The sequence below is a fragment of the Balaenoptera ricei genome, chromosome 5, assembly GCF_028023285.1.
Source record: "Balaenoptera ricei isolate mBalRic1 chromosome 5, mBalRic1.hap2, whole genome shotgun sequence".
In the NCBI taxonomy this organism is placed as follows: domain Eukaryota; kingdom Metazoa; phylum Chordata; class Mammalia; order Artiodactyla; family Balaenopteridae; genus Balaenoptera; species Balaenoptera ricei.
Window position 1 is genome coordinate 42,592,148 of NC_082643.1, and position 13,687 is coordinate 42,605,834.

Consider the following 13,687-nt stretch of genomic DNA (forward strand, 5'->3'; position numbering starts at 1 on the left):
CTCTGAAGTGACTGCTCTTTCCAAAGCATCGGGATATGGTCATTTTACATGAATCGGAATACTTCAGCCCTTGGCTTCCCTGATCGTCTCTCTAATCCTTTCTAGAATAAATCATTTTGTATACACACAGTTGTAAGTTTTCATGATTGTGTAAAATTATACTCGAATATGTATTTTACTTATTTAATAAAATTACTTTGTAAAAATCACTGAATTCATTGATGTCATTATTCATCAAATATATAGGGAAAGCTTTTCAGCCAGGATTTGGATATATCCATTATTCTGTCAAAAGCAATATGCGATAGTGTTTTCTAAAATGATCTTCTGCTTTTAATATGGCACTTTTTAATTAGCAAAATATTTGGCATGCTTCATAAGACTGCTTATTCGGTAAATGACAAAAATACTCATATCAGATGTTCACAGAATGGCATTCCCCTTTGACATTCATGTACGGTTATTTTTCTTTAATTTGAATGATAAGTTTGTTTTTGTTTGTGTTGTTTCTTTGTCCCCTGTAGGCCCTCCTGTCAGTCCTTCGAGAAAGCCATCGTTCAAGAACAGTTTTTAGGAAAGTTGGAGGATTTGTGTACATTACGTCCTTGCTTGTTGCTATGGAAAGATCTTTGAGCTCACCACCCAAGAATGGCTGGGAGAAAGTGAACCAGAATCAAGTGTTTGAACTTCTCCACACTGTGTTCTGCACATTGACTGCAGCAATGCGCTATGAGCCGGCCAACTCTCATTTCTTCAAAACAGAGATTCAGTATGAGAAGTTGGCAGATGCCGTTCGATTTCTTGGCTGTTTCTCAGACCTAAGAAAAATAAGCCCCATGAATGTCTTCCCCTCAAATACACAGCCATTTCAAAGACTTTTAGAGGAAGACGTAATCTTGATGGATTCAGTGTCACCCACTCTACGGCACTGCAGTAAACTCTTTATTTATCTCTACAAAGTAGCCACAGATTCTTTTGACAGGTATGGCTCTGCTCTGTGCTCTGAATTAAAGGGTATACTATGTATGACTTCAACATTAAGGCTTAAATTATAATTTAACCTGAAAGAAAATGAAAACAAATGAATCTTCTCTCTCATTTACTTACCACTTTATTTGTGAATATTACTATTGCTCTGATGTTAAGCTTTTCAGCATGGACATCTGTGTGTTATTTGTAAAACCAGGTTAGAGTTAAGCTGTCAATGCACTTAGCAGAACAGTTTCAATGAAGTTTACTTTTCTTTTTTTTTCCCCCATGTTGGGTCTCAGTTGCTACGCGTGGACTTTCTCTAGTTGCGGCGAGCGGGGGCTACTCTTCGTTGTGGTGCGTGGGCTTCTCATCTTGTGAAGCACCGGCCCTAGGCACACGGCTTCAGTAGTTGCAGCACGCAGGCTCAGTAGTTGCGGCACGCGGACTCTAGGGTGCGCGGGCTCTAGAGCACAGGCTCATTAGTTGTGGCGCATGGGCTTAGTTGTTCCACAGCATATGGGATCTTCCCAGACCAGGGATCAAACTCATGTCCCCTGCATTGGCAGGCAGATTCTTAACCACTGCGCCACCAGGGAAGTCCCTGAAGTTTACTTTTCATGGGGGTGTTTCCTATGTTTTCTCTTTCCTCTTTATTCTCAAGAACATTAGGTACATCCAGACTTATTGATATTAGTTATCAATAGAACATAGTTATGATTACATGTATTTTCAGACAGATGATATAGTCTCAACATTCATAATCATTCCTAACATTTTATAATCCTCAAAAAATGATTTATCTCCCTGGGAGACATTGACAGTTCAAGAGTCCATCAGATTAATTTACTCATTCCTTCATTAAACAAGTACTTAACAAACACCTATCGCATGCCAAGTCATCGTGCTAGGCGTTGAGGGTGCAACTCAGCACAAGGCTACTTTGGTTATATCCATCCTTTACCTTAAATACAAACACATAAATAAACGATAACATATCGTGATAAAATCTATGATGTGGAAAACCCAGGGTTCTGAGATCGTAAGTCTGCTTTACCTAAATCACTTATTTTCAGTTCTTAAAGTGTGTTTTCAATTAAGCTCTCACTTTGAAAATAATGTGAGAGTGATCATGCTGATCGTGCTGCTAATTTGCCCCAAGCATTATCACTTTTAACCATCACCATAGTTTTACTTCATAAAACAAGTGAATTGTTTCTATAATGGCCCCATAAATAAAGCAAGTAACTCTATTGGGTAGAGCTAAAAGCTTTTATATCCTTAACTGTGAAATTATCTACTTTGAAATGCCTACTGAGATGTTTCTTGTTTCTTAATATTTCTTTGGCCTTAGTATTTAGATAGAAAACACAGGTAATGTAAAAAAGGTTTTCAAATTTTCCCTGCCTTGAAAATAAAAATGCATATATATCGTTAACTTATAGAAACCATGGGAGAGTGTAGTGTTGAGGGAATAAGATGTTTTTTAAAATTAAAATTTGTGTATTTAGATTCAACCTCTTTTCCCTTGTTTTCTAACTTATCCTGGTTAGTGTACCTTATTTTTAGTTTGCTTCCTCAAAAAACAAGGCCTATAGCACTCTGTTTAACAAATATGTTACGTGTTAACATGAATGAATAAGCATCTGCCCTAAGCATGCTTTTCTGTTTCCCTCAGTGCATGTGTTGTAGTCTTGTTCCTTGTTCCCGCTGAGTAGGGAGGATGTTCCCTATTAAACTTTTACTGGTATTTCTTGTGAAACTAACCAACTGCCAACCCGGTGTCCTGTTCTGACCTTTCTAAACTGCCCTGTTTTGTCGTCTGTAGTCGTGCAGAGCAGATCCCTCCTTGCCTGACAAGTGAGTCTTCTCTCCCCTCTCCTTGGGGTACACCAGCTTTGTCCAGGAAAAGGTACTGATCTAATAACCGAAGTCAGTCTTTACTTGTATGGGTTTTTTTTCTTCTGTGCTCAATTATATGTTAATGTGGATTTTGTGCTTTGTAACGTTAATTATTTTCTTTCTATTTGATATCTTTGTTTTTGCTTTCAAAACTGTCAACTTCTGCTGAGTATATTTATGAGAGTAAAATGTGTTGATGCTATGAAGATATGAAGGACATGTAGACTTTTGTCATCCAACCCTATTATTTGGACTAAAATATGCATTTTAGAGCCAGCATGTATTTTATTAAAATTAATATAGAAATGAGGATGTAATGCCTCTCTACTCTTTAACTAGAATACTTTTCTCCTTTTTCTTTTCACTTTAAATGTGCTTGGGATCATTCTTTGGTTTTTAGTATTACTTCAAAATGAACATCCCAGCACTGGCTGAGGAAATGTGTATTTTCTCAATCGGGTTCAACCAGTTGAAATATGATGCTGTTATGAAGACTCAGCAGGCTAACCTTTGAAAAAGCGAATAAAAAAAATCTCCCCTAGCTCCTGTTTTCATCAGTTGTGTGTAAATCTCTTTCTAAACTGATGTAGTCTACCTCATATATAAAGCTTATGACTATAAAGAACCAGCAGTTGATTGACAAGAGTACAATTAAGATCCATTTGAGATTCCATTTGCGACCTGTACTTAAAAGGATCATAGTCTGTGCACTTGGCACCAAATACTCTTCCTGCCCCTGTTTTCCTCATAAGCAAGTGCAAGTCCTTAAGTCTTGTATTAATTCTCTTCCGCTGTGGCTTTTTAAAAATGAACCCTGAGGTTCTGCTATGTTGTTGTTTAATTTTATTTCTGTTGTTCAGATTTTGAAACTTGAACACAGTTGTGGTTAATTTAGTACTAAATTTGAAGTATTTGTTATAAATTTGGTATTTCAATATATTTTAAGAGTAATATTCATTAGGTATATAGGCTTATATTTTCCTTTTTCTTTTAAATTTACACTGGGGCTTACAGCTCATTTTCTTCTAGTAAATCATGGCATAGTTAAATGAATTTAGTATTGTTCAATGTATTTGTTTTTAAAAACTACTATTTCTTTTTTGTTTTTGTAAGAGCAGTTCTTGATTCAAGATATTATGAAATCAATTTGAGTTGACCTAGTGTATTTTTCTGTTGCTAAAATGAATAAGGTAAAAGGTATACTTTGTGTTGGAAGATTCATGTGTGCTTACTATCCCAGAGAACTACTGGATGTTAGAAAAATAGTTTCAATTACTAAATAATTTTAATCATTAAAAAAATCATATTTATGATTCTATCATACATGGTAAAGGCTCAAAAATTGCTGTGTTTAAATTCATTAAGTATTAACCAAAAATTACAGAACACTTTCAATAGGGATCTACAGATTAAGGGGACAAATATTTAAAAATCTATCAGAACCTACTATTTATTTAAATAGTAGTTTGACAGAGGGAAAACAGCATTTTATTCCATATCATAGTTATTTAAGGCCTTCGATCAAAAACATTTTTTCATCTTTTGCAACACAGCTACATGTAAGGATGTCCTGTCTTTGACCTAAGGGGAAACTGTCACTGAATCAGCAGTTGTAGTTGAGTGTATCTTACCCATGGGAATTCTAATGAGGCTTACAAGTTGATGTTACCCCAAGGAAGCTCCCAGTGCTGTTCCTGCTAATAATAAGATCAGTGTTGACATTTTCAGCTTGCCATTCTGGTCAGGTTACATACATTTTGCTCAGTGATAAGAATCATAAGCTAATAAAGAAAACTTTTTTTACTTCACAGTATAGTAATTTTTGAAGTTAGAATATCTCAAGAACATCTCAAATTACATCAGCTTATGGGCATCTTTTTTCTTGTGGCAAAACATGTTTTGTTTTGTTTTGTTTGCAAAAGGAAAAACCCAACATTGTGTTAGTTTTATGGCTTGTGGAGATTAAGGTACTAAGGAAATTTCAACTTGTGATACTTGTCTGGCAAGTAAAATCTTGGAGATTCTTCTCTATTAGAAGAATTGGAGGAAAAAGAACTAGGAAACCTTATTTTGGAAAACTAAAACTCGTAATTTTTTTTCATTATTCAGAAGGAATAATGGAACAGAATTATGCTGAACAATATTCAGTCACAGTTAGAGGAGGTGAAAACAAAATACAAAATAGTAACCAAGACTCTCAGAATATATCTGCAATAGCAAAAAACGTGGCGAGTACTAGTTATCGTTCGAACATGGGGTCCATTACTTAGTGCCTATACACACTTGATAATTAAGGCAAAGCAAATTCAGAATTTAAATATTTAAGTATATATTCCCAAAAGAGGTAGATAAGTATATATAAGAAGTTAGATTGAAATATTAAGTAGCAATTTCTTTAAGCTTTAAAAGTAACTGCAACATAAAAATTAACTAAATTTTGCAATGTCATTTTATCCTATCTTTACAAATGATTAGGTCTTGGTTGGTAGCTACCAATTTAATAAGCTTACCACAGTCTCTAAATGTAAAAAGTGGTAATACCTGTGGTAATACCTAAGTGACTTAGTAAGAGTTAATGTTATATAATGGCTGTTAAAATCAACCTAATTTTACTTAATAAATACCATGTTTTAGATTTCTACGATGCTTGCAGTATTTTTCTAGTTTGAGAAGAATAATGTAATTCCTACATTAGAATATTTTTCTATATAAGATTTAAAAGTTTACTACTATAATAGTTACATATTAGTAGAGTTCAGTTTCCAAAGACATAAAGGACTTCTTCCTAGCTATACATATCAATAATTTAAGTTCAAATTTATATTAAATCAGGCAACTAAGAAATAATTTCAGAAGGCCTGTAACTAGAATATACAATTAGAATTGATGTTTTTTCTCAAAATTGCGTTAGTTTTTATGTGTAATGAAAACAATTTTTATGAAATTTCTTAATGGTTTGGAGTTCCTATTACACAATAGAGGAATTAGGAATCTTTTTGTTTTTCTAGTTAGGTCAAAATATTTTAAAGAATAAAGGGAGAAACATGGGAGGAGGATACCTGTTGTTAATAAACAGTTAGAAAACTATTCTAGTAATATTTAGAAATTAAATCTTTCTGAACAAAAACAGAAAAAAAAAAACCAGGGAGTGAAAAAAATGAGTAGGTGGAGGATATGCTGACTTTAAACAGTAGAGCACATGTGTTTTTTTTCTTTTTTTTAAGTGAAGCTGAGTACTTTCCTAGAATCTCTGTTAAAAAGAGAATGGTACTTAAAAAAAAAAAAAAAAAAAAAAATGGCAGTGCCAATTCTTTGCTACTAAATCAGTGACTTAAAGCATCTGTTTCCCAAGCTGCTCTTGTGCCAGAGAGCTGAAACTGTGCTGCTCTCAGTGACAGAGCTCAGCATTAGACAAATTATGCTGAAACCAATTCATTGGAACAAAGAGCTCCCATAGGCTGAAGCCACAAGCATCTGTTTCCTTGTGCCAAGATACAAAATGTGCAAAACTCATGAATTGCAGAAGAAGAGTATGCAATAGACGGTGGAGATCATTGACGAGAAGAAATGTTGTGCATTCAGGGCATGGCTAGGCTTTCTAACTCATGGAAGCTTGTTACGTAAAATATCCCAAGTTTTTAAAAATTGTGAATATTCTCAGTGGTAGGGAGGATAATGCAAAAGAGCGTGAATGTTGTTCCAAATAAGCTAAAGGAGAACTCCTTGATTCTTAATACATTTATTGACACGTGGCCAGGATTCTGAGCCAACTCTGACTCAGTTGAACCAGTTACAGCATAGGCCGCTTTGATCTTGTTTGTTCTTGATTATATTACCCATGGTTTAAGGAAAGGTTAAAAACACATAGGAAATTTCAAAGAAAACACTCTCACTGAGGCACTTAATATAACTTGTACGCTCATCACAAATTATCAGAACTATCATCTTTCTTAGAGCTTTGACTCACTGTAATTTCACCTATTCTTTATATCTTCTGTCATGTATGTTATTCTTTTTGTTTTTCTTTTTTTCGGTTTTACTGAGATATAATTGATATACTGCGCTGTATAACGTTTAAGGTGTACATCGTAATGACTTGGCTTACATGTGTTGCAAAATGATTACCACAGTAGGTTTACTTAACATCTATCATCTTACATAGATTCAAGGAAGAAATGGTTTTTTCCTTGTCATGAGAACTTTTAGGATCTACTCTTTTAGCAACTTTCAAATACACCATAGAGTAATGTTAACTAGTTATCATGTGCCATTCTTTAATGAAACAATCCAAATAGTAAGTGGTAAAAACATATAAGAGCCTAAAAGACTTGATAAGTTGTCTGTATGTGACTCAAGAATTGATAATATATTGTTTTTTAATTTCCCAATGTTAAGGTGTTTTGTAACCCAACCCTTAATTATAAGGCTTTTGTTTACTCAGTGGAGAAAGGTAGTAGAAGATGAAGCAAATGAACAGAGAATGTGATTGAAATTAAATACCCAATTACCCTTCTTTCTTTTCATAGGCATGCATATCATTCTGTTTCAACTCCCCCCGTCTACCCTCCTAAAAATGTTGCTGACCTGAAACTACATGTGGCAACTTCATCTCTCCAGAGTTCTGATGCTGTCATCATCCATCCTGGAGCCATGCTTTCTATGCTGGACCTCCTGGCCTCTGTTGGGTCAGTGACACAGCCAGAAGTAAGCTTGGATAGATTGGTTCCTTCCCATCTTTAATGAGTGGAAGGTGTGACTGCATGAGCAAGGGAGTGGGACCAAGAAGGTGACATGGAACCTTTCTATGTCACATACTGAAGTAGGTAAAGGAAAAAAACAGGATTATCGTGTTTGAGTCTTAACTTTCCTAATGAGTAGTAGATACAACTCATTTGTTAAAATGCGGTTACTTCTGGTACTAAAATAATTCTCTTTCTCCTTGTAAATCCTGCTCAGCAGTGGAAATTGTTAATAAATAATACAGGAAGAAAAATGAAGTTACCATTTTCAGGCTACTTATGTATTTTCATTTGTAACACTCAGGAGTTTGGGTGACTAGTTTTGTTTAAAATGTTGTATGGTTTCGAAGGCCTAAAGTGTCACAAATGTTAACAATAGGTCATTCTTTAAACTGGTTATTTACTTACCGTGAAAAATATTTACTTTATACCCACTATTTCTATAAAAAAAAATATTATTAGTTATGTATAGTCATGTAATACGAAAGACTTGAAAGAAAATGGAGTCGAGCTAGGTATGCTTCTAGCAGAATGAAGACCAGAAATATTTCCCTAGCCCTGTTCTGGAGTTGCTGTGTCCCTCTAAGTCAGCTACTTAATTCATCTGAATGTAATCTGAAGCATGTAGGGACCTCATATTAAAAGGTGTGCTTCAACTCTTAAAAGGAGAGAACTATCACCTGTCTTATTAAGAATGCCCCGGTGGCATGAATTTCTTTGTTAACTCCAGCATGCTTTGGACCTTCAACTGGCCGTGGCAAATATTTTACAATCACTGGTGCACACAGAAAGAAACCAGCAAGTCATGTGTGAAGCTGGTCTCCATGCGCGACTGCTGCAGCGGTGCAGTGCTGCACTGGCTGATGAGGACCACTCGCTGCACCCGCCCCTCCAGCGGATGTTTGAACGATTAGCCTCTCAGGCTCTGGAGCCCATGGTGCTGAGGTCAGTGTGTTCTCTTCTTCACATTCAAATAAGCCACCATTAGTAATGGCCGTTTCTAGAGTCTTGATAGTCAAAGAGTTCTTGCTTTAATAAACATATATTCAGTTATCTGTGGGCAAAACCAAAGCACCACAAAAATGGGCAAAATGCCCAAAATATCGCGCTTAGAAACAGATAAATCTAGTTATTAGTAAACAGGATGTTTTTGTCCATTGGTCATTTCTTCTGCTTGAATCCAGCAAACTCTCACTTCCCTTTAAAAATGAAGTCATGTTATATTTGTATGACTTGCATCTACTTTATAGATAAGAACATTTTATGTGTACGAACTCTTTTAAGAAACACTTTTTAAATTTTAAAATAATTAGAGATTCAGAGGAAGTTGTAAAGGTAGATCAGAGAGATTCTGTGTCCCCATCATCCAGTTTACACCAGTGGTTACATCTTATGTAACTACAGTACAGTATCAAAACCAAGAAACGGACATTGGTACGATGTATCCATGTATGCTACAGTTCCCCCATTATTGATCACTTGTGTCAGATTGATGTAACCATCACACAATTAAGATGTCACAAAGATCTCCCCAGTGCTCCCTCTTTATTATCATATCTGCTTCCCTAACCCCCACCATCTCTAACCCCTAGAAACCACTCTGTTCTCCATCTCCATAATTTTGTCACTTTGAAAATGTTATGTGAATTGAATCATACAGTGTATGACCTTTTGTGATTAGCTTTTTTCACTTGTTGTAGTGCCTTTGAGATGCATCTAGATTGTTATGTATCAAGAGTTTGTTTCTTTCTATTGCTGAGTTGTATTCCATGGTGTGGATATACCTTGCACAGTTTAGCCATTCGAGAAATAGGTATATTTGAATAACCTTTTTTAATATAAGAGAAACAGTGCTCTGTGTTTTAGGGATAAAACAACATTAAAAAAAAAATACTTTCCTTGAAATTACCTAGCCAAACAGATTTAATGTTTAAATCATCTTGTCCCTCCTTAAAAAAATACTCTCACGTATCTTGTCACTTTCAGCCGCAACTAAGGGGCCCGCCTACTGCAACTAAGGCCCAGTGTAAATAAATAAATATATATATATATTTTTAAATAAATAAAATAATTCTTTTCTGCTGTTAAAGTACTCCTTTTTCATAAAACTTTTGGAACTTTCTTAAAAATGATTGGACTCTATTTGTAATTTATATTTTTTAACTGACCCCAAGCTAAGAAAAACCTCTGTGGTTAACATTTGTTAAACAGTATTGTACAGGGCAGTGTGCCAGGCCTTAGTAATACCAAGATGAATGAGACAGTCTCTACTCACTTTGTCACATTATGAATATATTCAGAGACCTAAAGTTTTGAAAACAGCATGGAGATTTTCCCATGATCCTTTTTGATGATCTGCTACTTTAAAAGTAGAGAGGCTGAATGAGAAAAAGAGACTATCTCATACCTAATACTTGTATTTTACTAAATAACTTGTACTACCTACCTAGATAAACAGAGGAAGCCAACCATTGGGACATGCTCAGTTTTCACAGTGCATGAATTAGGTGAATGCAAAGGTCACCTGATGGTACAGGCACCTATTTGCTGACAAGCCATAGATTATGAGCTAATTGTGTATCACACTCTATGTGAAAAACTGGCAAAGGGTACCTGACCTTTAAATATTTGTTTTTTCTGCTGTAGGGAATTGGAACGTCAGAGAAGTATTCTTTTTTTAATTTTTTCCCTTTACATGATGCTGTAAATGACTGCATATAAAGGGCTTCTGTCTTTGTCACCCCTGACAGTTCACTGTATTTCTGCCCGTCACATTCCAGGAGAGCGTGCTCCTCAGGTTTCCTTTGTAACTTTTCACAATACTTGGTGCTCTTTTCACTGCTTGGTGAATTGAAACATAAAATTAGCATTGTATATTATAATAACTGTTCAGATTGCTTTAGTATTTTTAATTAGTCTGTGATAATTCATTAAGTCACATTTTTTGTGTGTTTAGTTTATGAATTACACGATGTTCCCAATCAAGGAATAACTTTGCTTTGTCTCTTCTTTAGGGAGTTTTTACGTTTGGCAAGTCCATTAAATTGTGGTGCCTGGGACAAAAAACTGCTAAAACAATATAGGGTCCACAAACCAAGTTCACTGAGTTATGAGCCAGAGATGAGAAGTAAGTTGACCTTTGAAGTTCCCTTTTTTTGGTTTATCTTATAAATGAAAATCATGTAGGGGAAGAAAATTATTTCAAGAAGTTTGACTGTAAAAGAAAAGAAAGGGAAGTGTTTGCTGTTGTTGTTTTTTGTTTGTTGTTATTTAACTAGAAAAACTAAGATCTCATTGTTTGACTGGAGAAGCGGGCAGATAGGGGTGGCAAAGGAATCAGTGATACAAGCAAGATCCAGAGGAGGTGAGACCTATGTGCAGGATAACCCTTGGCTTGGAAGGGGGAATACCTCTTTCTCAGAAGATCCGTAATTTCTTTACCTTTCTCAATTAGCCTTTGCTGCCTGAACTAGAGTGGTTGACTGGGCTATTCACAGGCTGTGGCTTTGCAGGACAGCTGGTGCAGGAGGACATGGAGGACAGGACATTTAAAATACTAATAAAAGTGGTCGAAGAGAAACACCAAGAAGTATAGGATAGATGGGGGAAGAAGTAAAGTCAAGCAGCTAGTGATAGGCTGGGAGAAAAGGTATCGATCACTGGGCTGGAGAAGAATGGCTAGGCTAAAAAGCAAATGTAGTGAGAGAAAAAGAATGGGTGGACTGAGGAATGAGGTCGGGTAATGGCAATCAAAATTGGAGCGGTGAGACAAGCAGAGAAAAGGACTGTGCCCAGAATTTGGCTCTGGAGTAAAGTAGAGGTAAAGCTCGTTGGAGGAAAGGTGATCATAGAAGGGAGGTGTTAGATAGGTTGTTCATGTGGACCTTGAGATCCCCCAGTGCACTGGCAAGAATTAGTACAGGGAAGAGGTGAGAATGAAATGCCAGCAATAGTAGATGGCAGTTTCATAGAGAGGTGTGTGATAGGATTGCTGATGCAGAACCTCCAAGGAAGAGAAATTTTTGCATTAGTCTGATGCAAGGATGATGGAGAGGGGGGTGTTAGAATGTAGGTACTGTCTACCCATCCGGCATAGACCATGGAGGAGCACCAGATTCCATCCACTCAAGAGCCGTGGGGAAAGAGTATTCTCAATAGAGAGCTCAGATGCCCTGGATTTCCTCCCAGTGTTAATTCTATAGTTTGGTGGGTTTTAACTTTACAATTTATTTTGTCTTGTTGTTAGCCATAGTTAAGGCATCTGTGTTAATGGATTGAAATAACCATTACTAGTGAAGCAGGAAAGAATGGAACCTAGAAGAGTAGAATGCCTGTTCTTCAAGCATATAGTAATCATTTAGTTCAACCTTTTTTTTTTTTCAGGTGAGAATCAAAGAGATTAAACAACCTTCAACCATTATTTCAACCTTACTATTTCCTCCTACAATTTATTGTCAGTGATTAGTGAATACTGTGTTTTGGAAACACTAAGATCTTTTGAGTTCCAACACAGTTTTATTGGAAAACAGTATTTCAGTTTTTCTTATCAATTAATACACATCCCCTGCATGTATATATTTTTGTTGTTGTTGTTGTTTTTGTACTTTACACAGTTCCTGAGAATTGACAAAAAATAGTTCCTTTCTCTAAGAATATTGAAATATTTTTATGGTTGCCTGACTGCTTAGCACACTTAAGAGGGAAATAATTAAATTCATGTGGTTTATCTTGAGAGGGAATATTTTCTCCATTATATTTATAACGTATTCCTGAAAGAATAGAACAGCTTGCTTAAATTTTATTTTTTTGTTCTTAAAATCATTACCATTTGCATGCATATAGGAATTTTTAAATTCAAGTATTTTTGTGATCACTTGTCTAATTTTAATAGCTACAAGGGAAGAATTAAAAATGGGGAGAAAATGGGAGAAGCAAGTTTCTGCTATTTAGCTCCGATTTTTTTTAATAAGAAAGATGACCTGTTTCTTTCCATGATAATACTTCTCAAATATTTTGTTTTCTTCTCAAAGAGAAATAATAAATTACTTTGTAAAATGAAAGTATAGTCTGGTTTTTATAAACATCATTAAGTGTAGCTTATAATTAAATTTTACTGTAGCAGTGGCTTGGATAGGGGTCATTGGTGATTTTTATTCTTTTTCTATCTGATCTTTACTTGCACTCTGTAGTTTCCAACATTTCTGCAATGTGTTTGTTACTTTAGTAATAAATATAAAGTAAAAACGTATGCTATGTAAGTTTTTAAGTGAACATAAAGTACATTAAAACTGGATAATAGCTTTGGAGTTTAAAAATAAAATTACTGTATATATTGAAACTGAAGAGTAGTATTTAAAATTAATCAGCCTTGTTAAAGTCACTATTTTAGAAATCTATATGATATTTTTCCCAAGAGCTTTTCTTTGACTTACAGGTAGTATGATCACATCTATGGAAGGCCTGGGTTCTGATAATGTCTTCAGCTTACATGAAGATAACCATTACCGCATAAGCAAGAGCCTAGTGAAATCTGCAGAAGGAAGTACTGTACCCCTGACCAGGGTGAAGTGCCTGGTCTCCATGACAACCCCACATGACATCAGACTTCATGGGTCATCAGTTACTCCGACTTTTGTTGAATTTGACACATCCCTTGAAGGGTTTGGGTAAGAAGTTTGCCAGGTAGCCAAGCTACTGTATTTCATGCCTCAGTCTTGCCTTTGAGAAATAGATCTTTGGTTTTAAATCTACTTGATTAAAATTTAGTATATGCTATATATTTTCAAATGATTGAGTTCCTTGAGCATGTTAAGATTTGTGGATTTAATTGTTTTTAATTATTTATTATGCTAAATAAGTTGATATGGTATAGGAGTCAGCAATCTAAGGTGCACGGTCCAAATCTGTTTTTGTAAATTTTCTTTTTTTCTTTTTTTGTAAATAAAGTTTCATGGTAACATAGCCACATTAATTTATGTATATGTATTATCTATGGCTGCTTTCATGCTAGACTGCAAAGTCATGATGGAGGCTATCTGGTCTGCAAAGCATAAAATATTTATGCTCTGGCCCGCTCT

General features: G+C 35.3%; 1 protein-coding gene across 9 annotated transcripts in view; it reads left to right on the top strand.

Moving 5' to 3' along the window:
- The window catches only part of WDFY3 (WD repeat and FYVE domain containing 3), a 273,474-nt gene that overhangs the window by 147,548 nt on the left and 112,239 nt on the right, over positions 1-13,687 (top strand). For 8 of the 9 annotated variants that reach the window (XM_059922695.1, XM_059922700.1, XM_059922696.1 and 5 more), the window contains 6 exons: positions 525-982; positions 2,798-2,881; positions 7,398-7,575; positions 8,341-8,555; positions 10,625-10,737; positions 13,045-13,276. In XM_059922695.1, the coding sequence (XP_059778678.1) occupies positions 525-982; positions 2,798-2,881; positions 7,398-7,575; positions 8,341-8,555; positions 10,625-10,737; positions 13,045-13,276 (1,280 nt within the window). The remainder of the gene's footprint in view (positions 1-524; positions 983-2,797; positions 2,882-7,397; positions 7,576-8,340; positions 8,556-10,624; positions 10,738-13,044; positions 13,277-13,687) is intronic. The other variant, XM_059922701.1, reaches the window with a different exon arrangement.